The sequence below is a fragment of the Scyliorhinus torazame genome, chromosome 5 (assembly GCF_047496885.1).
Source record: "Scyliorhinus torazame isolate Kashiwa2021f chromosome 5, sScyTor2.1, whole genome shotgun sequence".
In the NCBI taxonomy this organism is placed as follows: Eukaryota; Metazoa; Chordata; class Chondrichthyes; order Carcharhiniformes; family Scyliorhinidae; genus Scyliorhinus; species Scyliorhinus torazame.
In genome coordinates, this window is record NC_092711.1 from 259,554,340 (window position 1) to 259,578,755 (window position 24,416).

The window sequence follows — 24,416 nt, forward strand, 5'->3', positions numbered from 1 at the left end:
TAGACACCATTACTAAATGGGTTTTCTGCAGCCGTATTCATAACTCTGATATTCATGTTTTCACACATATCCCTAAACTCATCATTGGCAAATTCTCCCCCATTGTCCGTAAGGAATTTTGCCGGTGGACCCATTCCTGCCCCTATCCATTTTTCCATGATTTGATCCAGAATTACTCTCTTTTCTTTACTTCGTACAATCGTTGATTGACTAAATCTTGTTGCTAAATCTACAAAATGCAAAATAAATATATTATTTGATCTTAAGGTCCATGGCCACAATGTCGTTAAAATCCCTGGCCGAAGGTGGTGTATTTATCCTTCTTCCGCACAGGAACATGCCAGTCCTGAATTCCTTTGAACTGACATTTGAAAGCCTCCCACATGTCAGATGTTGATTTACCCTCAAACATCTGCCCCCAATCTAGGTTCTTCAGTTCCTGCCTAATATTGTTATAATTAGCCTTCCCCCAATTTAGCACATTCACCCTAGGTCCACTTTTATCCTTGTCCACCAGCACTTTAAAACTTACTGAATTGTGGTCACTGTTTTCGAAATGCTCCCCTACTGAAACTTCTACCACCTGGCCGGGCTCATTTCCCAATACTAGGTCCAGTACAGCCCCTTTCCTAGTTGGACTATCTACATATTGTTTTAAGAAGGCCTCCTGGATGCTCCTTACAAACTCTGTCCCGTCCAAGCCCCTAGCACTAAGTGAGTCCCAGTCAATATTGGGGAAGTTGAAGTCTCCCATCACAACAACCCTGTTGCTTTTACTCCTTTCCAAAATCTGTCTAACTATCTGCTCCTCTATCTCCCGCTGGCTGTTGGGAGGCCTGTAGTAAACCCCCAACATTGTGACTGCACCCTTCTTATTCCTGATCTCTACCCATATAGCCTCACTGCCCTCTGAGGTGTCCTCCCGTAGTACAGCTGTGATATTCTCCCTAACCAGTAGCGCAACTCCACCACCCCTTTTACATCCCCCTCTATCCCGCCTGAAACATCTAAATCCTGGAACGTTTAGCTGCCAATCCTGCCCTTCCCTCAACCAGGTCTCTGTAATGGCAACAACATCATAGTTCCAAGTACTAGTCCAAGCTCTAAGTTCATCTGCCTTACCTGTTATACTTCTTGCATTAAAACATATGCACTTCAGGCCACCAGACCCGCTGTTTTCAACAATATCTCCCTGTGTGCTCTTCCTCAGAGCCATACCGGTCCTATTCCCTAGTTCTCCCTCAATGTTTTCACCTTCTGACCTATTGCTCCCACCACCCCCCTGCCATACAAGTTTAAACCCTCCCGTCAATTGAAAGTCAATTTATTTTCAATAAGCTATCAGTCTCTTTGTGGATCTTAATGGTGTGTAAAAATAGAATCTGGCTGAGCTAATCCATTATTGAGTTTTGGAGCTCAGCCTAGCATGCATAAAGAGGCCATCTGGATAAAGATTTGTCTAACTGTTTTGGTCGATATGGTTGCAGATTAGAATGGCTATTTTCTATCATGAACATTTTAAGACTTGCTATTGTTAAATCTGGTTCTTTGGTTCTGCATATAGTGTATATTGGGTGAGTGGGCGTGGATATGGTGGTGGCATGGGACAGGGAGGAAATAGGGGGATTGTGGGGGAATAGAAAGTATGGACTGCATAGGGGCTGTACATGGGTGAGAGCTTCTAAACTTACCCTTCAATAGGATCCCGACTATGGTTCATGACTCCTCAGTTGCGGTGGTATGAGATGCATACCCTACAATAGAACTGTCCAATTTAAGAGTACAGGGTGCAGGCTCACTACCCGCACCAGTGAATAGTGCCAGCGTCGGGAATGGGGGTGGGAATTCTGAAATCGCCACTGTTGCTCTTATTAGCCTTAGTTTTGTCAGCTCTAATTCGGTCACCTTTGCTCACGAGTCGCCAGGTATCTTTCTGATACCGCCACGTGGTTCAAGCTCAAGTAATGATTAATAATGCAGCACACCGCTTAGTAAAAGTTAAACCAACGATCATTTATTATATACAGCAATAAATACTTATATAATAGTCCTACTTCTAGACTATTACCTACCACTAAAGGCCAATACTTAACTTTGGTGATGGTCCACCAGGTCAGGGAAACGAATGGTCTATTGAATTGAGTCTGGCCTGTGGGATTCAAAAAGGCTGGTATGAGTCGATAGTCTGGAACACCTATCTGGTAGCGATCGCTGGAGTAACACTTACTTGTTTCTTCGTCGAAGGGTCTCGAAGGTTGCGAGTAGGAGAAGAAGGGTCGATCTGAACTTGGCCCCTTATTTTTATAGTTCCCAGGGGCTTCCTGCCTCTCGGGGTGGACCTTGACCCTGGCTCCAAGTGATTGGACTTGGTCCCAATCACTGGGTTCGATATGCTCCAATAATGGGGCGATTTCTTGATCGGGGGTGGTCGTCCACCTTTCTTTGTCTCAGCCACTGCTGGCGCCGAAAAGTCTGGATCGGCTTTATGTTGCTAATGTGTAGCAATTGTTCCCAGGGATGGCTGCTTAGTATGCAGATGGCTGGGTTGATGTGCTGTTAATGGTTGCAGGTATCGGTCTGGGCCGACTTCCCCAGAGCCTAATACACTGTTTTGCCTGCAGCTGTCCGTTTGAGTCCTGTTGGCTGATTTTCCCATCAGTCTCTTTTGTTCGCCATTTTAGATCGGGGTTTGACCATTTTACTCGGGAATCAGCCATTTTAGGTGGCTACACCACTTTGTCGAAATTTGCAAAAACCCAGCCCATAATATCTGCTTGTCCCTCATGAGTGGAGGATGTTTCTACATACTCCACTAGTTCCTTTCAAAATGCTTAACCTCCACAAAATCATCCCTTAACCTTTGATGTAATACAGCCCCAATTTATGTAATCCGTCATCACAGTGTAACCCTTGGAATCATGTTGATATTCCGCTGAATCTGTGCAGCAATCTTTCTCAGGCTGATTTATCCATTCTAATGTGCACAGTGCTCCAAATATGGTCTAATCAGAAGCCCACCATAGCTGCAGCAGAACTTCCTCTCCTTTATGTTCTAACCCTTTTGTTGTAAAGGTTAACATTCCATGAGCCTTTTAGATTATATTTTTTATACACGCTACATTTTGATGATTGATGTACATGGACATTTAAATCTCTTTGGACCTTCACTGCTCTTAGCTTTACCCTATTTACATAATAGTTGGATCTATCCATGTTTGGTCCAAATACAACAAACATTGTGTTATCTGGCACTGTATCGACTGGAATGTTCTATTAGCCGGAGTTTTTGACAGCTCAATTTTCTTTTTTTTTTTAAAAGTCAGTCCGAAGGTCGGAAAAGAAAAGTCAAATGGCAGATTTCTGAAACCCCAATATCAAGCGTGGTGCTCAATTGTGGTGGTGGTCTGGTTGGCTCTGACATTTTGCTGGAAATTCATGAAGCTGCCCAAGGTCGGAAGCCGCAGCAACCGTCGGTGAAATTAACAGCTTGGTTTTTTTTTAAAGCTTCTCTGAAGTTTGTGGTGTCAGCTTGATTTTCAATTCTAGTGGTTTTACTGTGATGTCCTGTGACTGCCCAGCTGCTTCCCCTACTCTCTCAAAGACAGAGCAGCACTTGTGCTGTGTCAGGTACTTTTGATTAACTGGCATCAGCCATTCCCAGTGATGCCAGATAACAAAAGAATTGCTGTAGGTGACCTCTCCACTACTTGTGTTGCAATTTATCTGTCAGTTTCTTCCATTCACATAATCATTAAGGACAGGTTTTCGGAAACTGGATTTATTTAAGTTTTTTAAAATTCATTTTACGGGATGTGGGCATTGTTGGTTAGGCCAGCATTTATTGACCATGCCTAGTTGTCCTTCAGAAGATGGTGGTGAGTTGCCTTCTTGAACCTCTGCAGTCCTTGAGGTGCAGGTGCACCCACTGGGCTGTTAGGGAGGGAGTTCCAGGATGTTGCCCCAGCGACAGTGAAGGAACGCTGATATATTTCCAAGTCAGGGTGGTGAGTGACTTGGAGGGGAACCTCCAGGTGGTGGGGTTCCCAGATATCTGCTACTCTTGTCCTTCAAGATGGTAGTGGTCGTGGGTTTGAAAGGTGCTTTAAGGAACCTTGGTGAGTTATTGCAGTGCATCTTGTAGATGGTACGCATGGCTGCTACTGTTCATCGGTGATAGAGGGTTTGAATGTTTGTGGAAGGGGGAGCAATCAAGCGGGCTGGTGTCGAGCTTCTTGAGTGTTGGAGCTGCATGTGGAAAGTGTTCTATTACACTCCTGACTTGTGCCTTGTAGATGGTGGACAGGCTTTGGAGGGGCCAGGAGGTGAGTTACTCGCTGTAGGATTCCTAGCCTTTGGTAGTCACAATATTAATATGGCTAGTCCAGTTCAGTTTCTGATCAATGGTAACCCCCAGGATGCTGATTGTGGGGGATTCAGCAATGGTAATGCCATTGAATGTCAAAGGGCGGTGGTTAGGTCCTCTCTTGTAGGAGATGGTCATTGCCTGGCACTTGTGTGGTGCAAATGTAACTTGCCACTTGTCAGCCCAAGCCTGGATATTGTCCAGGTCTTGCTGTATTTGGACATGGACTGCTTCATTATCTGAGGAGTCATGAATGGTGCTGAACATTGTGCAGTCATCGCAAACATACCCACTTCTGACCTTATGATGGAAGGGAGGTCATTGATGATGTAGCTGAAGAAGGTTGGACCTAGGACACTATCCTGAGGAACTCCTGCAAAGATGTTCTGGAGCTGAGATGTTTGACCTCCAACCACCAAAACCATCTTCCTTTGTTGCAGGTATGACTCCAACCAATGGAGAGCTTTCCCCATGATTCCCATTGACTCCAGTTTAGCCAGGGCTCCTCGATGCCATATTCAGTCAAATGCCAAGGGCAGTTACTCTTATGGTATGGGTCCGGATTTACAGAACCCCAAAGTGTTTCATGGAGTTCAACCGACCCACAACTTTTAATAGATTGTGGTGTGGGAAGCACACGGCGTACTCTCCAGGTGTGATACAGCAAAAATGGACAAAGGGTTTTTAAAACAAAACAATGTTTATCCTATGAACTCAAGTTAACCTTTTTAAAACAAACATTGAATATCTTAACACCCATTACTTCAAAGATAACGCCAAAAGACTACAACACTAAATAATCCTTCAAACTGTTCCTTTAAACATCCAAAAGACTTCAAACCTTCAAAAATAGGAGCACATTAGGTTACATTCAATACATTTATATTCTTTGGATTGCAGAAATCAACAGACCAGCTGTGTTTCGTCCTGCAGCTCACAGCAAAACACAGACACTCCCAGCTGCGTTCTCAAACTGAAACTCAAAAAGCAGAAGTGAGCTCAGCTCCCTCCACCCTCTGACATCACTTCAGTAATATGATCAGCTCAATTTCTTCAAGGTACATTGCTTAAACATCCATTTCTTAAAGGCGCTCTCACATGACACCTCCCCCCAAGAAAAAAAAAAAATACCATCAACTTCAAGATGGTTTCATTTTTCACCTTTGCACCATCAATTAAGAAATCGCACACAGTAAAACACTTTACTGGTTCAAATAAAACGCACGCAAACAGGTATAATAATATAGTCCATTTTTTTTCCCCGTTCTTCCTCCAACCAAAATCCTTCTCGATTGACAGTCTCTTTGAACAAGAAAGTCTCTGCATCCATCCAATCCTCTACACCACTGCATTTCCCTTTAAAGTTAGATACTTCAGTTCAATCTGATCACAGAGTCCCTTGCAATTTTCCAATGCAGGAGCATCAGTTATCACAGCTTTCAGGCAGTCAAATGCATGTTGAAACTCCGCTGTCCATTGAAATGTTTTTACGTTTCTTCAGCAAGTCCATTAGTGGAGCACTCACGCTACAAAACTGATCCTGGATAAGAGCGAAAGTAACAGGGTAGTTATTATGGGAGACTTTAACTTTCCAAATATTGACTGGAAAAGATATAGTTCGAGTACATTAGATGGGTCGTTTTTTGTACAGTGTGTGCAGGAGGGTTTCCTGACACAATATGTTGACAGGCCAACAAGAGGCGAGGCCACGTTGGATGTGGTTTTGGGTAATGAACCAGGCCAGGTGTTGGATTTGGAGGTAGGAGGGCACTTTGGGGACAGTGACCACAATTCGGTGACGTTTACGTTAATGATGGAAAGGGATAAGTATACACCGCAGGGCAAGAGTTATAGCTGGGGGAAGGGCAATTATGATGCCATTAGACGTGACTTGGGGGGGATAGGTTGGAGAAGTAGGCTGCAAGTGTTGGGCACACTGGATAAGTGGAGCTTGTTCAAGGATCAGCTACTGCGTGTTCTTGATAAGTATGTACCGATCAGGCAGGGAGGAAGGCGTAGAGCAAGGGAACCGTGGTTTACCAAAGAAGTGGAATCTCTTGTTAAGAGGAAGAAGGAGGCCTATGTGAAGATGATGTGTGAAGTTTCAGTTGGGGCGATGGATAGTTACAAGGTAGCGAGGAAGGATCTAAAGAGAGAGCTAAGACGAGCAAGGAGGGGACATGAGAAGTATTTGGCAGGTAGGATCAAGGAAAACCCAAAAGCTTTCTATAGGTATGTCAGGAATAAGCGAATGACTAGGGTAAGAGTAGGACCAGTCAAGGACAGGGATGGGAAGTTGTGTGTGGAGTCTGAAGAGATAGGCGGGATACTAAATGAATATTTTTCGTCAGTATTCACTCAGGAAAAAGATAATGTTGTGGAGGAGAATGCTGAGACCCAGGCTATTAGAATAGATGGCTTTGAGGTACGTAGGGAAGAGGTGTTGGCAATTCTGGACAGGCTGAAAATAGATAAGTCTACTGGGCCTGATGGGATTTATCCTAGGATTCTCTGGGAGGCCAGGGAAGAGATTGCTGGACCTTTGGCTTTGATTTTTATGTCATCATTGGCTACAGGAATAGTGCCAGAGGACTGGAGGATAGCAAATGTGGTCCCTTTGTTCAAAAAGGGGAGCAGAGACAACCCCGGCAACTATAGACCGGTGAGCCTCACGTCTGTAGTGGGTAAAGTCTTGGAGGGGATTATAAGAGACAAGATTTATAATTATCTAGATAGGAATAATATGATCAGGGATAGTCAGCATGGCTTTGTGAAGGGTAGGTCATGCCTCACAAACCTTATCGAGTTCTTTGAGAAGGTGATTGAACAGGTAGATGAGGGTAGACCAGTTGATGTGGTGTATATGGATTTCAGTAAAGCGTTTGATAAGGTTCCCCACGGTAGGCTATTGCAGAAAATACGGAGGCTGGGGATTGAGGGTGATTTAGAGATGTGGATCAGAAATTGGCTAGCTGAAAGAATACAGAGGGTGGTGGTTGATGGGAAATGTTCAGAATTGTGTTCAGTTACAAGTGGCGTACCACAAGGATCTGTTCTGGGGCCGTTGCTGTTTGTCATTTTTATCAATGACCTAGAGGAAGGCGCAGAAGGGTGGGTGAGTAAATTTGCAGACGACACTAAAGTCGGTGGTGTTGTCGACAGTGTGGAAGGATGTAGCAGGTTACAGAGGGACATAGATAAGCTGCAGAGCTGGGCTGAGAGGTGGCAAATGGAGTTTAATGTAGAGAAGTGTGAGGTGATTCACTTTGGAAGGAATAACAGGAATGCGGAATATTTGGCTAATGGTAAAGTTCTTGGAAGTGTGGATGAGCAGAGGGATCTAGGTGTCCATGTACATAGATCGCTGAAAGTTGCCACCCAGGTTGATAGGGTTATGAAGAAGGCCTATGGAGTGTTGGCCTTTATTAGTAGAGGGATTGAGTTCCGGAGTCAGGAGGTCATGTTGCAGCTGTACAAAACTCTGGTACGGCCGCATTTGGAGTATTGCGTACAGTTCTGGTCACCGCATTATAGGAAGGACGTGGAGGCTTTGGAGCGGGTGCAGAGGAGATTTACCAGGATGTTGCCTGGTATGGAGGGAAAATCTTATGAGGAAAGGCTGATGGACTTGAGGTTGTTTTCGTTGGAGAGAAGAAGGTTAAGAGGAGACTTAATAGAGGCATACAAAATGATCAGGGGGTTAGATAGGGTGGACAGTGAGAGCCTTCTCCCGCAGATGGAAGTGGCTGGCACGAGGGGACATAGCTTTAAACTGAGGGGTAATAGATATAGGACGGAGGTCAGAGGTAGGTTCTTTACGCAGAGTGGTGAGGCCGTGGAATGCCCTACCTGCAACAGTAGTGAACTCGCCAACATTGAGGGTATTTAAAAGTTTATTGGATAAGCATATGGATGATAATGGCATAGTGTAGGTTAGATGGCTTTTGTTTCGGTGCAACATCGTGGGCCGAAGGGCCTGTACTGCGCTGTATTGTTCTATGTTCTATGTTCTAAAACTCTTGCACAAATGTTCGATCAAATCCACTCATGCCAAGAAATCGAATTATTTCCCGTCGTGTCGAGGGTATCGGAAACTCCCCAATAACTTTCGTTTTCACATCCCGTGGGACGAATCGACCCTGTCCGATTGTATGGCCAAGAAAAGTGACTTGGGCTTTTCCAAATTCACTTTTGGCTAGGTTTATCACCAAATCCGCCTCCTGAAGTCGACCGAATAACTCCATAAGATGTTTTAAATGTTCTTTCCATGTCTGGCTGAAAACTACCAGATCGTCGATATATACCACACAATTGGGTAATCCTGAAACAACTGTATTCGTTAACCGTTGAAATGTGGCTGGGGCGTTTTTCATGCCAAATGGCATAACTTTGAATTGGTATATACCATCTGGAGTCACAAAAGCTGAAATGTCCTTCGCCCTTTCCGATAAAGGTACCTGCCAGTAACCTTTAAGTAAATCCAATTTGGAAATAAAAGCGGGTTGCCCCACTTTCTCAATACAATCCTCCAAACGTGGGATAGGATAAGAGTCCGTTCTTGTAACTGCATTCACCTTTCTTTAGTCCACACACAACCATTGGGTACCATCTAGTTCAGGTACCATCACTATGGGTGAGCTCCATTGGCCGCAACCCACTTCAATTATGACATTTTTAAGCATACTCTCAATCTCTTTGTTAACCTGTGCCAATTTTAAAGGATTAAGTCTATATGGATGTTGTTTGCTAGGAACAGCATTTCCCACATCTACATCATGTCTAGTCATTTTAGTATGTCCCAATTTATTTCTACAAACTTGCCCATGTGATATCAATAACTCTTTCAGGTCAGTTTGTTTTTCCTCTGGAAGGTAACTCAACAATTCATCCCAATTTTTAGGAACATCCTCATTTTCCAATTTAATTTGAGGTATGTCAAATTCACAGTCATCTGGATTTGGTTCGTCACTTTGAGTTAGAATCATTAAAACCTCCTTTTTCTCTCCCCTTTCAAAGTACCTTTTAAGCATATTCACATGACACACTCGGTGAGTCTTCCTTCTATCTGGTGTTTTTACCACATAATTCACCTCACTTAATTTCCTTTCAATCTGATAAGGTCCACAAAACCTTGCTTTTAAAGGCTCCCCTACCACTGGTAACAACACTAAACTTTATCTCCACTGGCAAAACTACGAATGTTGGATTTCTTGTCCGCTACCCGTTTCATCACATTTTGTGCAACTTTCAAATATTGTTAGCCAATTCACCTGCTCTATTTAATCGTTCCCTAAAATTTGACACGTAATCCAATAGTGTAATTTCCGATTTCTCACCCACCAATTTTTCTTTAATCAATTTAAGTGGTCCTCTTACCTCATGACCAAAAATTAGTTCAAAAGTACTAAATTTGGTTGACTCATTAGGTGCATCCCTACTTGCAAACAGTACGAATGGAATTCCTTTATCCCAATCCTCTGGATAATCTTGACAATAAGCCCTCAACATTGTCTTTAATGTCTGATGCCATATTTCTAATGCTTCCTGCGATTCTGGATGGTACGCAGGTGATTTAAATTATTTTATTCCTAAGCTATCCATAACTTCTTTGAATAACTTTGAGGTAAAATTTGATCCTTGATCCGATTGAATTTCTGTGGGTAGTCTATATCGAGTAAATAATTTAAGTAACTCCTCCACAATCTTTTTAGCTGTAATATTACAGCTGGAATGGCCTCTGGAAACCTAGTAGATACATCCCTTATAGTCAAAAGATATTGATTCCCACTTTTTGTTTTAGGAAGCGGTCCTACACAATCAATTTAGACTTGTAAAAGGTTCCTCAAATGCTGGAACGGGCATTAAGGGTGCTGGTTTTATCACTGCTTGAGGTTTCCCGATCACTTGACATGATTGACAAAATTTAACTACATCTTTATGTAGTCCAGGCCAATAAAAATGTTTCTGGATTTTAGTTTGGGTTTTCCTTATCCCCAAATGACCTCCCACTAGTACCTCATGTGCCACTCGCAACACCTCCTTTCTATACCCTACCGGCAATAGAACATAGAACATTACAGGGCAGTAGAGCCCTTCGGCCCTCGATGTTGCGCCAACCTGTGAAACCACTCTAAAGCCCATTTACACTATTCCCTTATCATCCATATGTCTATCCAATGACCATTTATTACTTGATGAACTTCTGTCCATTTTTCATCCGCCTGCATATGTACAGGTCTCCATTTAAGACATCACTTTTACGGTAATAACACTCTGGTATACTCTCAGATTCCTCTTCCGTATATGCTTTCTGATATATCCGTTTTATTTCTACATCTTTCTGTTGTAACTCAGCCAATTTTCCTGAACTAAAAATATCCGCCTCATCTTCCACCTGTTCTTGTTCTTTTTCAACCATCTGATCAAAAATCGTTTCTGATAATTGCACTACCATTTCATCTTTACTTTTTGATTTCTCCTGTCTTAACCGCTTCCACTTCATCTTTACTCTTTCATTTCTCCTCTTGTCTTAACCTGTGACTTTGCGACCTTGTTACTACACAATCCAGAAAAATCCCAGGATATTCGTCCTTCAACACTTCAGTTGTCTGATTTTCCACTGGCTTATCAACCACAGGAGGCATCACTCCCATCTGCGATCCAGCTATATCATTACCCAAGATAAATTGTATTCCTGGACAAGATAGTTTCTCTATTACTCCTACCACCACTTCACCACTCTTCACTGGACTTTCCAACCTTATCTTATATAATGGAACACTCCTCCTCTCACCCTGAATTCCACATATTATCACCTTTTCTGGCAACATTCTTCCCAAACTACATAATTCCTCATCTCTTACCATTAAAGATTGATTAGCTCCTGTATCTCTTAAAATTGTGTCTTCTTTACCTTCTCCTCCTGATACACATGAGTAAACTTTACCCACACAAGTAAATTCTTTAAAGACATCTGGACCTTATCAATTGCTTCTTGAACAGGCTGTGCAATCGTTTGCACCTCCTTCGCTTTCCTTGGGCTTTCCTTTACCACTAACAAACCCCACTGTCTTATCCTGTTTTACCACATCAGCCTTCCCAGTGCTTTTCTTCAACCACCAACACTGTGACTTTACATGGCTTAGTTTATTATGGTGAAAACATTTGAAACTTTTCATTTCTCTTCCACCCTCCTGGATTTCTTTTTTAATCTGTGGTACACTCTCTTTATTATCTCCCATCAGATCACCTTTACCTTTACCACTTGAGTATTTCTCATGTCCCCAGTTTCTATCCCTCACCGGCTGAAACTGATGTCGGAACCCAAGCCTTGATTTATGAACTAATTCATAATCATCTGCCATTTCTGCTGCTAACCTTGCAGTTTTAACCTCTGCACTTCCACACGAGTTCTCACTACATCAGGAATTGAATTTTTAAACTCCTCCAAAAGTATAATTTCTCTGAGAGCTTCATACATTTGGTCTATTTTCAAAGCCCTTATCCACCTATCAAAATTACTCTGTTTGAGCCTTTCAAACTCCATGTATGTTTGACCAAATTCTTTCCTTAAATTCCGAAACCTTTGTCTGCAAGTTTCAGGCACTTGCTCGTATGCACCTAAGATGGATTTTTTCACCTCCTCATACGTTCCAGATACTTCCTCCGGTAGTGATGCAAACACTTCACTAGCTCTACCTACCAGCTTTGTTTGAATCAGTAATACCTACATGTCCTGTGGCCATTTCATTTGTTTAGCTTCTGCCTCCTTCTCGTCAAACCTTGGCAATGCTTGGACATATTTAAATAGATCCCCACCATGTCTTCGAATTATCTGTCTCATTATCCTCATCAATCTCATCCAACTGTATGTTTCCCTTTGCGCCTGCCAATTTTAACTGATTTTCATGTTTCATAGCCATTTTATGAAGTTCAACTGTCTTTTCCCCTTTCCTCTCTATCTCTTTCTTTGTTTCTTTCTTCTCTCGCCTTTTCTTTTTCCTCTCTATCTCTTTCTTTGTTTGTTTCTTCTCTCTCCTTTTCTTTTTCTCTCATTGCATGCTCAAGCTGCTTTAATTCTTTTTCATGTTCAAATTGCTTAATCTGCAACTGGAGCTTTGCCATTTTTTAATGAGTCAGAATGTAACTCAGGCAAATTTAAATGCTCAGCTACTGCGGTAAGTACCTCATTTTTTTCACATTTTGCCAGGCAATGTTAACTGCAATGCTTTTGCCATATCTAACAGTCTGCTTTTAGTCTCTGTCTGTAAGGTATTGCGTGTTACCGTGTCCACCCCCAAAAACTTCTGAGTCTCTGAAAGAGCCATTGTCCACAACACCCCCCCCCCCCACTTAAACTAAAATACCACACCTGAAAAGCAACCACAATATGCTCACCCCTCACTGTCTTTAAGTTCACTAAGCCAATCCAGTAGATACTTTTATCCCGGATGAGCCCCCAATTGTTATGCGTCCGGGTTTACAGAACCCCAAAGTGTTTCATTGAGTTCAACCGACCCACAAGAAGCTAGTAGTAGCTTTCCTTTTACCAAAAGAGGATAGAATTATCATGATCTCCATGAAGTGTGAAACATTAACTGCTACCGTCCATATGTATTCACCCATGTAAGCGATTGACAAGAATGCTCCTTACACCATGCATTGTTTCATTCCTCTTTATTTATATTACATATTTAAACTGAAAAATGAGTTCTGTTTGTCAGAATCATATCCTGACTGTGAGGTGTATCTTTAAATCATGTTGCTGTACAAGTGAACAAAAAAAGGAAATTTAAGTCACAGCAGTTTCTAGTGTTCCTGTTGAAGAGGGTACATACAGTGTTATAGGTTTGAAACAAACAAGAGGTCTGTGTGATCTAGCACAAAAAGATTGGGACTTTATAACCATACATGTAAGTTTAAGGGCTGTAGTTTTTTTGTGTTTTGATTCAATATATGGCTTTGCCTGTTTATGAGCAACAGGCTTTCCGAACAGGTTTTTCACATAGTGCCCTTTTTTAAAAAAAAGTTTCTCCTTTAGCTTAATGAGTAACATGGATGTAAAATATTGATCAATTACACCATCAGTGCTCCCCAAGATCCTTAATAAATTCTCAATACAAGATAATTCTGCAACTAATGTCACATCGAAACAGACCGTTTTCTAAACAATGCTGAACCTAATAAAGCCCTCTGTAAATATCAAAGAATAAATATTAATTTAACAGTGACATAACACAAACATATTTCATTTTTTTTTCTTTCTTATGTTTAATGCTTAACTGGAAACAACTGTGTAGAAATGGCATTTATTGGTGAGGAAGACTGATCAGACCCAAACATTGAGTTTGAATGACATTTAACTCTTTTGAGAAGATGAAAATTTCTGAAATGTAAATCAAACAGAAAAATTCCAGTCTGTTTTTAGAAACACGGAAATGCAGGTTTCATGATATTCTATAGATTTGCATTTAACTTGTACATTAAAGCAAACATGCCATTATCTTAGGCCCCTCTTCAAGACCTGCCAGATCTTAGATCTAGGGAGAGTAGGCATCCCTGCAGACATATGGTTTGTTAGAATGCTGGGTGGAGAGTCTTCCTCACTTTTGGAGGTTAGCCACGGTTGGTACAGTCTTTTTGCATCTATTGGAATCCTACAATTCTACATTTCTGAATTTAAAAATGACAAAATGTACAAGAAATATGGTTCAATATTTGGATCCTTTGCTGCCACATAATCACACCTTGTTTTCTCATTCAAATCGATTTGTGCATCTTATAAGTACTGGCACATAGAAAAACAAACTAATACATTGAAGAAAGACACTAATCCTCCCTGTCCCATTTTAACAATGATTAGATGAGCAAGCAATTTACACCAGAGTTTATAGGATGCAATAAAGTAACTGGTTCCTTTGTACCTTTCATTGCTCGTTAATAATTTGTTATTAACATTTGTTAAAGATTACAAACCAATTGTTTGAAATACTTTTTCACTTGACTGTCTTCATATGGCATGACAAACACTAATTATAACAAAATATATATGGTTAAAAAATATATCAATATCTTACCTTTTGTTACAGAATATTCTTAGTATATCTATGACATGAACCTTGAAAAGAACGCAAATGGCAACTACACTATTAATATTGTTGATATCCCATGCTTAAAACCTATCACTGTTTATGGAAAGCGATCATATAAGTCTGATGAGAAGATATTGAAAGCAGGGACACAGTAAACCAACATGTCCCTATGTTGATGTTCAAATGCCTATCATTCTATGTCACATAACACATTAGATTACACTGCCTCAATATTTTGATCAACTTTTTGTGATCCATCAGCTACATTTTGCTATTGACCTTGAGGTCCATTTTTTGTTGCTTTCAAGTGGTACCCTTGACTGACTGCATTGGGTTGTAAGATAGTCTTTTCGATTTCCACAGCATTAATTGGTCAGCTGTTTTTAAGTTTTAGTCAACTATCTACTTATTAAAATTTGCATCTCAGGATGTGGGTAGTACTAGTTAGACAGGCAATTATTGCCTATCCTTAGCTATTCTGACAAGATAATGGTGGCCCTTCTCCTTGACTTTCTGCAATTCAGGGTAATTAAAAGTCAGTGATGTTGGGCTATAGTCACAAATCGGTAAGAATGGCAAGTTTGCTTCCTAAAAGATGCTAATGAACCACTTGAGGTTTTATGACAGTTTGACAACTTCAAGAGTCAAAATTTTAAAAAATGATATAAAATTCTCAATCTTGGGGGCCTTTGAATATACATTCCCTGGATTATTAGTCTAGGGCTCGAGATACTTGTCCAGGAACATAACCAATCTTCCTACTCATTAATCAGAGTTTTGTCAGCCCTTGGTTGGGCCATGAGGTTAGACTGTCTACTATAAGGAGGAAACAAAAACTCTTCAATCCCCCTTCCTACATTATCCAAACAATTAAATCTCTTTAATATCATCACTGGCATCAAAGGCCACTAAAAGCTCCATAGTTTCTAACTTAATGAGGTAGAGTTAGGGAAAGAGCTTAGCCGCTAATGGGGAAATAAAAATTTAACCCTTTACAATATTAGTGAAAGCAGAAATATCTAAAAGAAATGTAATAGGTTCAGAAAATAGCTTAAAATTTTGAAGTGAAAATAAAGATAACCATAACCGAACCTAAAGTTCCTACTATAACATTTATTACATATTTTTTGAACATCTGGTTCCTGTTTCTACTGCACAATTTTTAATTTATACATATTTTCTACTTAGATGAAGCTACTAAATAATGCTATAAACCTTAGTGAATTAAATTTAGATGAAGTCTCCATTATTTTCTACTGTTACAATAATTACTTTTTCTTCCAAGCACAGGTACACTTAATGCTGCAGTGTGACAATCCCAAACATGGAACTCTGGACTTAAAAAAAAAAGGAAAACATTTAAATATTATCCTAACCATTTGACCCATGTCTAATTTTTGATGAATATAGTTTTGAAACAGTATAAACAGAAATCATAAATTATTCAGTCAAGGAAAAAAACAAAAGGTTGAAAAAAATAAACGGTTAATAAATATAAAACATTTGTAAATGTAATGCCACAAGTTTCTTTTTGTATCTCCATCAGCAGCACAGTTAGCGCAAAACAAGTCAATATATCTTTCAATTCTATCCCCTTCTTTCATTTTCTAAATGAAGTGTGTTAATGCAGGGAAACAGGACACTTTCTATTTTAGATGTCCGTTATTGTATTACAGCATTAGCTACACAGTAAAGCTAGCTCTACTCTCCCAATCTCAGAAAGTCACTTCCTATGGGATTTATTTTCTATTTAAAACACCAGCAATCCTGCTTTCCATAAGTGAGTTCAAATCAACTTTTCTGTTTCAACTAACATGAAATTAGGTCACTGAGAAAAGCTGCTGAGGACAAGGGTTTGCTGTTATCATGGATAACTGTATTCCTACTTCAAATACTGACCCTTATTCCACAATTCCAGTATAATGAAGTTAGAAAGGTATGGGTTTATTAATGAGACCTGGAGATGATGCTCATATAAATTCTCAGTCCAGTGTAGTTCTTTTCCTCATCCTCCAAAATAAGCAGAAAAGCTGGGTTGAAAGCTGGTTTGGCAGATTTTTGGGGGGTCAGTAGTTAGTCATTTCTCTTGCCACTCCCCAGGAGATTGCCTTTCAACAATGAATGTGAAGGACTTGCAACCTGAACTCATTAGTTGCCACTACCATCAATTGATTCATAAATCATTATGCAACTGATCTAGTTGAAAAGCAGATTTCAGAAGCTATTAGAAGTGGGAAATTTAGCTTTGGAGGAGAATACAGTAGTAGGCCCGATTAAGGGGCTGGTTTAGCACAGGGCTAAATAGCTGGCTTTTAAAGCAGACCAAGGCAAGCCAGCAGCGCGGGTTCAATTCTCGTACCAGCCTCCCCAAACAGGCGCTGGAATGTGGCGACTAGGGGCTTTTCACAGTAACTTCATTTGAAGCCTACTTGTGACAATAAGCGATTTTCATTTCATTTTTTCATTTAGTTCCCATTTCCACCTGGGCCAGGATACTAGAGGTAACTGCAGACCTATAATCATATAGTCTAAACAGTTAGAATGCTCTTCTTTATTGCTATCAATTTGATTGAGTTTAACTGGTATACCTGTGAGCAATTTGGGGGTTTTCTGATTGAGACCCCCAACATAAGTGTTGCCCATCTCATTTATTGACAGTGTTTCTAAGGTATTACTGGGATTTTCAGTAAGGAGTAGAAAACCTTCCGAAAGGAAGGAAGTCCCAGATGATTTGAATACTTGTCTTGGAAAATCTTTATGGCCCAGCAGTTGGGTAAATGATTCCTTTCACCAGTTTCCAATGGAAATACTTTTAGAAGGTAGGCCAATAACTCCTCTCGCTGTGTCCATTGATGGTTCTACTTGTCATCTACACCGTAACTCCAGCTAAGAGTTTGTTAAGGTTTCTATACATTGATTAATACAGATTGTACCAAATTGAGCAGATTTTTTTTTAATGGATGCAAAGCTAATGTGCAATGATGATGAGGCAATTGCTGATCTGAAACATTAAGGTCCCAATAGAAAAACTTGGCAACAATTTGAATTAAATAGAAGTGTTGAAAATGTTTTTTTCAAAACAAGAAGTTGTTTTCATGTTTTATCTGGCATAAAACAAATAGAGTGAATTTACACAGGTAAAACTAGTTAAACAAAATCTAGTTTTTTTAAAAACTATGAAATTAGGTCACTGTATAATATTCCTCAAGTTGTTACACTACAATTGAGAATGAATTTGATTGGAAAAAGGTGGAAGAACAAATTATTTTAGGTATAGTTTAAGAACACGAACATTAGTATATCAGTTATCCTATAAAACATTTTTACTAGCTATTCTGTGGTCATAACTGATATCATTACACAGATCCTGTTTACTTATTGTTCCAACATATTACAATGAAATAGTATTTCAAATTATTCTGACCAATAAAGTAGATATAAATATCGCAAAATATCTAGGAAATATGCAAGGAACATGTGTTGAGAATTGTACTTCGGCAGTGTTGCATTAGTCTTTCAGTGCAATATTATGTATGAAAAGAATTGCAATCCATGAAAACAGGATCAATCTGCACAGAATTGAATCGGCTTCAGGGTTTGTTGTTTTGATACTTTTCATATTGAAGGAAGGAATTTTAGAATTGGAAACTGAATACTTTTTGTTAGAGGAACTAGAATCCCAAATCACATAGCATGATGAGATATTGTCCGAGCCAGCAACACCCATATTCCATGAACAAATAAAAAAAATGTAGAGTCGAACTTCTTCTCCTGTGCCTCATACCTCAGACTCAACTTCACATGTTCAACCAGTGTTAGCTTTTTAAAATTTGCTTGCAGGATACGTCTTAAAATGTCACAATTACTGCCCTGAGAAGATGCTGGTAATCTTTTTCCTGAGGCCATCTTCTTACAACTGAGTGTCCACCTAGGCCACATTACGAGTAAAACATGTAGTGTAAGACTGTAGTTAAGCTGTAATCAGAGCAGATAGGGGTGGTACATTCCTGTTCCTGAAGGATATTAGTGAACCGTGTGAAGTTTTAAGTTATAAATAGGAGCTTTTATGGTCATTTCTTTCATAGATTCACAACCTGATATGCTGCAATTTGAACGCACAACCTCTGGAGTACAATAATTCTACCAAGCCCTTCCAGAGAACTGTTGCCCTGAATAAAAAGGTGCACTCCAGATATTTGGTGCATAATCCAGACTGATACTTTAAAACTAAACTGCACCACCAACTTCTCAAAGGCAATTCGGGATGGGCAATAAATGCTGGCCTAGCTGGCGATGCCCACATCCAAAGAATGTTTTTAAAAAGTGCTCCCTTTTTGATGAGACATTAAACTAAGAACAGCATCTTGTTCAGAGGGACATAAAAGATATCACATTATTCAGGAAAGAACACTCAGTTCTGCCTGTATCCTGGCTAACATTTGCCCTTCAATCAACACAAGCAAACTCAACCAAACAAATGTGAAGTGGTCATTATCTAGTTTACTGTCTGTAGAACTTTACTGTACACATCAGTTGCCCAATTTACCGAGCTAATAACAAGGACTGTGCAAAAAAAAATTATTTCAGTCGTAAAAGCATTTACAGAGATGTATTGAGAACTTGATCAACCGATGTTAGTTTCTTCTTTATCTGACGCCATTTTAGTGCAGTTTTGTGTTATAGTTTCAACTGAATTGACACTTCACGAAATAATTTCACACAGAACTAAGAGTTTATACCTACATTTGCCCTCCCCCTTGTTTGTCAGGTAGAATTATCAACCCAGATTATTTTCTCACTGGATAGAAAACCCAGGAATTTCACAAATAATTGACAGGCTCCTATCACTCAGGGTTTTCACCCCTCCCCACCCAGCACAGTCTAAAGAGAAGATTTAATAATAAAATATATGTTTTTGCAGTGGGAGATGATATGTGGAAAGTCTGTTTACAAGCCCAGAATTGTCATCAATAATGCAGCAGATTGAGATTAGCATGTGATAGTGCAGATTAAAGCTCTCTTTGCACTGTATCACTCTTACATCTAGTTTGATGCAGAGTAATTCGGCCTTTACTAGAAATGAACAGAATATCTAGGGTTAATAACTACTATATCAGTGGGACAAGTCTATTTCCTATAACAGCCATACTGCTTCAAGTATGATTGCCATTTGATGCTAAACTGAGCAGGTTTTCACAGTGGGCCTGTACCCACATGAAAAATAGGATGAAGCTGCACCAACTCATTTAGAATTTTCATAGTGAGCAGAGTGGAAACTCTCATTTCATTAATCTACAATGGACACAATTTAATGGGCTCATTGTGTCTGACTTTATGCAGTGACAAGGCTGTTGAATCTCGGCAGAGGCCTCTCGTGAGATTTGCGACACTCGAAACGCCTCTCGATATTTAGCGAGATATTGAAATCTGGATCGCGCCCAACGAGATCCAGATTAACATAGATAAATGAGCGATTACTCGCAGTTAAATTTGGCTGTGCCATATTCTCCCGATGCCCAGGAACTAATGGATTCGCCAGGGCGCTGTTTAGCACTGGTTTCTATAAATGTGGACCAGGCGTAACGGCACTTGGAGAGGTCTTCCAAGCCATTAGAGACTCCTGGGTGGTCAGGCTTTGGGCAGGGAGGTACCCTGGCACTCCCGATGGCACCTGGGCACTGCCAGCCTGGAATATTGGCACTGCCACCAGGGTGGCACTGCCAAACTGGCAGGGGCACTGCAAGGGTACCAAGCTGGGAGTACGAAGGTGCCCATGTGCCAGGTTGCCCATGACGGGCATCGGGCCTGGGGGTGCCTCGCCTGCAAGAGGTAGGGTGGCTGAGGAGGTGGAATGATCGGGGAAAAATGGCACCCCGATCTGCCAATACTCTTCCTACACTGGTGAGCTGAGATCATCAGTGCAGGAAATTAGGTCAGGGCAGCTTCAGCAGGGCGTTCCTCACTGAGGCCAAAAAAACAGCAATGTCCCATTAAATAGCGGTGCTGCAGCACCGAGAATCACCCACTAAACACGCCCAAAACGGGATTCTGTTTCTGTCCTGTTAAATCGCGCCCAATATATTTGAAGGGCTGAAAATAGAGACATGCTGCCAAAGTTTTTCATCTTGCACTTATCAGTACAGACCCAAGAATGCCAAATCTTAAAGCGGGCAACAAATCATTGCACCTAAGTGTGCCAATTGATTGGTAAGTTGATTCTGATTAGTTGATGTGTTACCATGGATAACGCACCAGGGTACTATTGTCCCCCAAGCTTTTATTTAGTTCAAGAGATTAGCAACCGGGTTTGCAGCGTGGTTCACTTACACTTGCTAGAAGCTACATACATTCATGTGCAAGGACCTGTCCTCTGCAGGCAAAAGGAACATGTCCATGCATTGTGCCTTTTTGATTTAAGCAAAAGTGTGGGTGATAGTGGTTCTCTGGTGCATTCTCTATGGTATCACCTCAACCAGAGCTAACTTGTCAATGAGTACCCTTTTGTCTTGCAGTATTAATTGTTGCTCCCTTTGAAATCTTTCTTTCATCTGCCCTGACAAATCCAAGATGGAAAGCTTCGACAGCAGGTTTCTTTTTTTCAAAAATATCCTAGTTCTGTACTACATATTATGTGTTAGAATGTAGATCCAAAATCTTAAGAGGCACCATACAATTTTCAAACCAGTGGTCGAATAACTAGAACAATTTAACAAATGCAACTGTTGAGCACTTTTCTCAAAAATAATGCTAATTTGTTATTCATCTTTTGAGGGGTAGTTCTTTTCTGGAAGTTGAATTAGCTTAAAGTACTTGGAAATCAGTTGCAAATAAGTGAGGTAGCTAGAGGTGCGGTAGCAAAGGCAAAATTACTTGCGTATTAAAAAGCAAGTAAAGAGCAAAGGTACAAACTTCGGAGGACTGATCACAGGAGACTAACTATTTTTCCAGGCCACTGTTGGGTGGGTGCGGCTGATGTGTCTTTTTGTGGGTGAGCGGCTGATCCTAGGGATATCAATGGTCCCAGTCCCACAGTTTGGAAGAGGGTCTATGATAGGTTTTATTGCTGCCCAAGTGATCACAATGAGCCTGTTGTCACATGTTTAATAGTGGGAGAGACTTATGGAGTTTCAAGCCAATATACACACAATGTCAAATTAAAAACAGAGTACTCCTGTAATATTCATTGAGCTTACATTGTGCTTTGTTGATTAACAATCAACTTTGTTTGTACCCTAATAAATATGAGCATGCCACACTTGAGCAACTATAGGACATCAAATCACTCTGGGACTCAAGTGGTCCTTGATTTTGGCATGTCAGATGATATTATGGTGGTGAATGTATTTCAGGGTTTACACAGCTCTTTCCTCAAAGTTACAGTAGATATGGTGAAGACCTCCATGGAAATTCACATGAACCGTTGGCTCAAATCTGTGCTCAGTAATCTTATGGCAAGGGGACAATAACCCTTGAATATTTTGAATTCAAGTCACATCACAGGTTTATTTTCCCCACAATATAGGTTTAACGCTTTTCAATAACTGACACGTCTTAAATATGACCAGATGCTTCCAAGGAGACAAAATGTCATACTTTTTAACCCATTTATCACAATTATGGTGCATTTCATCTTCCCAGCCCTGGGTCACTATCCATGTGGAGTTTGCACATTCTCTCCGTGTTGCGTGGGTTTCGCCCCTACAACCCAAAGATGTGCAGGGTAGGTGAATTGGCCACGCTAAATTGCCGCTTAATTGGAAACAATTATGCATTTCATCTGTTATTAGCCTTTGCAGGAATGGAGAAACCCGAGCATGAAGAAGATAAAGTTTAGAATGTTGAGTCTAAACAGTATGTTATTTCTCTTATAATACCCTTTGGAGACGCAGACACATGTTCACATACATGTGTTCAGTCTGTAACTATTCTTTGTTACTCAAACTCAGCAGCACAAATCTTTCAATTGCTTTATCTATCTGACCAACTGCCTACTAAAGAATAAAAAATTACATTTGTTGACAATTTTCTACAGTTACTACTGGTTGAATAAGACAGCATGGCCAGAAAAGTACTGAAATTACAATTTCTTCCCAATAGTTTCAGAAAAAAGCATTCAGGCTTGGGTCAATAAAAAGCAAGTAACATGGCTGCACACAAGTGCTGGCAAGGACCATCTCCAACAAGAGAGAATCTCATCTCCCCTTCACATTCAATGGCTCTACCATCACTGAAAACCCCACTATCCTGGGACAAGTGGTTGTTCACTATTGACCAGAAACTTAACTGGACCAGCCATATAAATATTGATTCTGTGGTGTGTCTCAACTACTACCTTCTGACTCCCCAAAGCATGTCCGGCATCTACATGACACAAGTCAGGGGTGTGATAGACTACTCTCTGCTTGCCTGGATGAGTGCAGCTCCAACGACACTCAAGAATCTCAACACCATCTAGGACAAAGCAGCCGATTGATTAACAACCCATCCATCATCTTAAACATTCACCTCCCACCTCCACAGATGGTGCACCATGGCTGCAGTTTGTACCATCAATAAGTTGCACTGCAGCAATTTGCCACAGCTTTTTCAACAGCCTATCCTGTGACCTCTATAACCTAGGAGAAGCCAATAGGCAGAGAGGAACACCACCAACTGCAAGCTCCCCTCACAGTCACACCATTCTGACCTGGAAATATATTGCCTTTCCTTCATTGCTACTGAGTAAATATCCTGAAACTCCATAAAGCACTCTGGGCGCACCTTCACACATCAGTTCAAGAAGGTGACTCACCATCACCTTCTCAAGGACAATTAGGGATGGGCAACAAATGTTGGCCAAGCCAGTGACTTTCATGAATAAATTTTAAAAACAGTCATTGTGACTATGGAGTAAATATGTCCATGACATGTTATTAGACCTGACGGCATATTATAAAAGTTTCTGAAATGCACTGATACGGAATTGTAAAAGTCGTAGGCATCAGACATTTGATTCTGCGAGAACATCACATTTGGTTAGATTAAGGCTGTTCAGTATCCTTGGTTTCACTTTTCCAATATCAGTAGATTAAATTTATGCATTCAGAAATATTTTCAAACCATGTTACTGCCTGACATACTTTTGAGGAGTATTCACAAACAAAAAGAGGCGTAAAAAACAAAACATAGAGCAGCAGTTTGTGTCATTTACCAGCAGCTCTGATAAATTTCATTACACATGGACAGATTTGATCAGATGCATGTTATCAAAACAACTGATTTTGTACTCTCAGTGGTAGCCATTGTTGTGAATTTTGCAAATACTTCCTGTACATTACTATCACTTGTTTCTGTTTTCTTCTGGGATATGCCCTTTTCAAAATAGCTCATAAGTTGCTCAAATGTATTCATCAGAGTTTGATGCTGTCTTTTTCTTGGCATGTTATAAAATGGAAGATTTGTCTCAGAGCTTATTTGCTTCGATAACCTTTTCTAGGATTTCATCGATTGTGTCTGTTTCGTAACTGATGTCCTTTAAGTCCAAGTGTGGCAGAACGGAACCCAACAGGTGTCCGACATTTACTCGCAATGACTTCAACTTTGCCGGTACACTGTTGAAACACAATATAGATTACTTGGATTGAGTATCATATCAAATACGGTTTGTGCTCATCGTCAAGGTGAAAGATGTTGCTATGAACTGCAACATTTTACATCTTGGGTACCTGATGTTAGCATCAAGTACTTTCAGTTAAATGCCAAATAAAAATGCTTCTTGCAAACCTAAGAGGCAAATAATGAGATGTTTCCATTTCACTAACCAGACTGCCAAGTTAGTGCTGATTGGAGAAAGTCCCCCAAGGAAAGTTTGACATTGTGCAAACTCATTGGACGGGTTTCTACGAGCCTTTGCACTGCAATCGCGCTCGGCACGGGGGCGGAGAAGGGGACATCAGACGCGGCGCCGGTCGGGGGCCATTGAA

At 40.6% G+C, this 24,416-nt stretch overlaps 1 protein-coding gene and 1 long non-coding RNA gene across 2 annotated transcripts in view; one reads left to right on the forward strand and one right to left on the reverse strand.

Moving 5' to 3' along the window:
* LOC140421081 (uncharacterized) overlaps positions 1-24,416 on the forward strand; it is a 72,417-nt gene that overhangs the window by 46,099 nt on the left and 1,902 nt on the right. The window lies entirely within an intron of this gene.
* LOC140421080 (MORC family CW-type zinc finger protein 4) overlaps positions 13,025-24,416 on the reverse strand; it is a 148,238-nt gene continuing 136,846 nt past the window's right edge. The window contains exon 17 of the mRNA XM_072505438.1: positions 13,025-24,044. Within this exon, the coding sequence (XP_072361539.1) occupies positions 23,897-24,044 (148 nt within the window). The 3' untranslated portion in view covers positions 13,025-23,896. The remainder of the gene's footprint in view (positions 24,045-24,416) is intronic.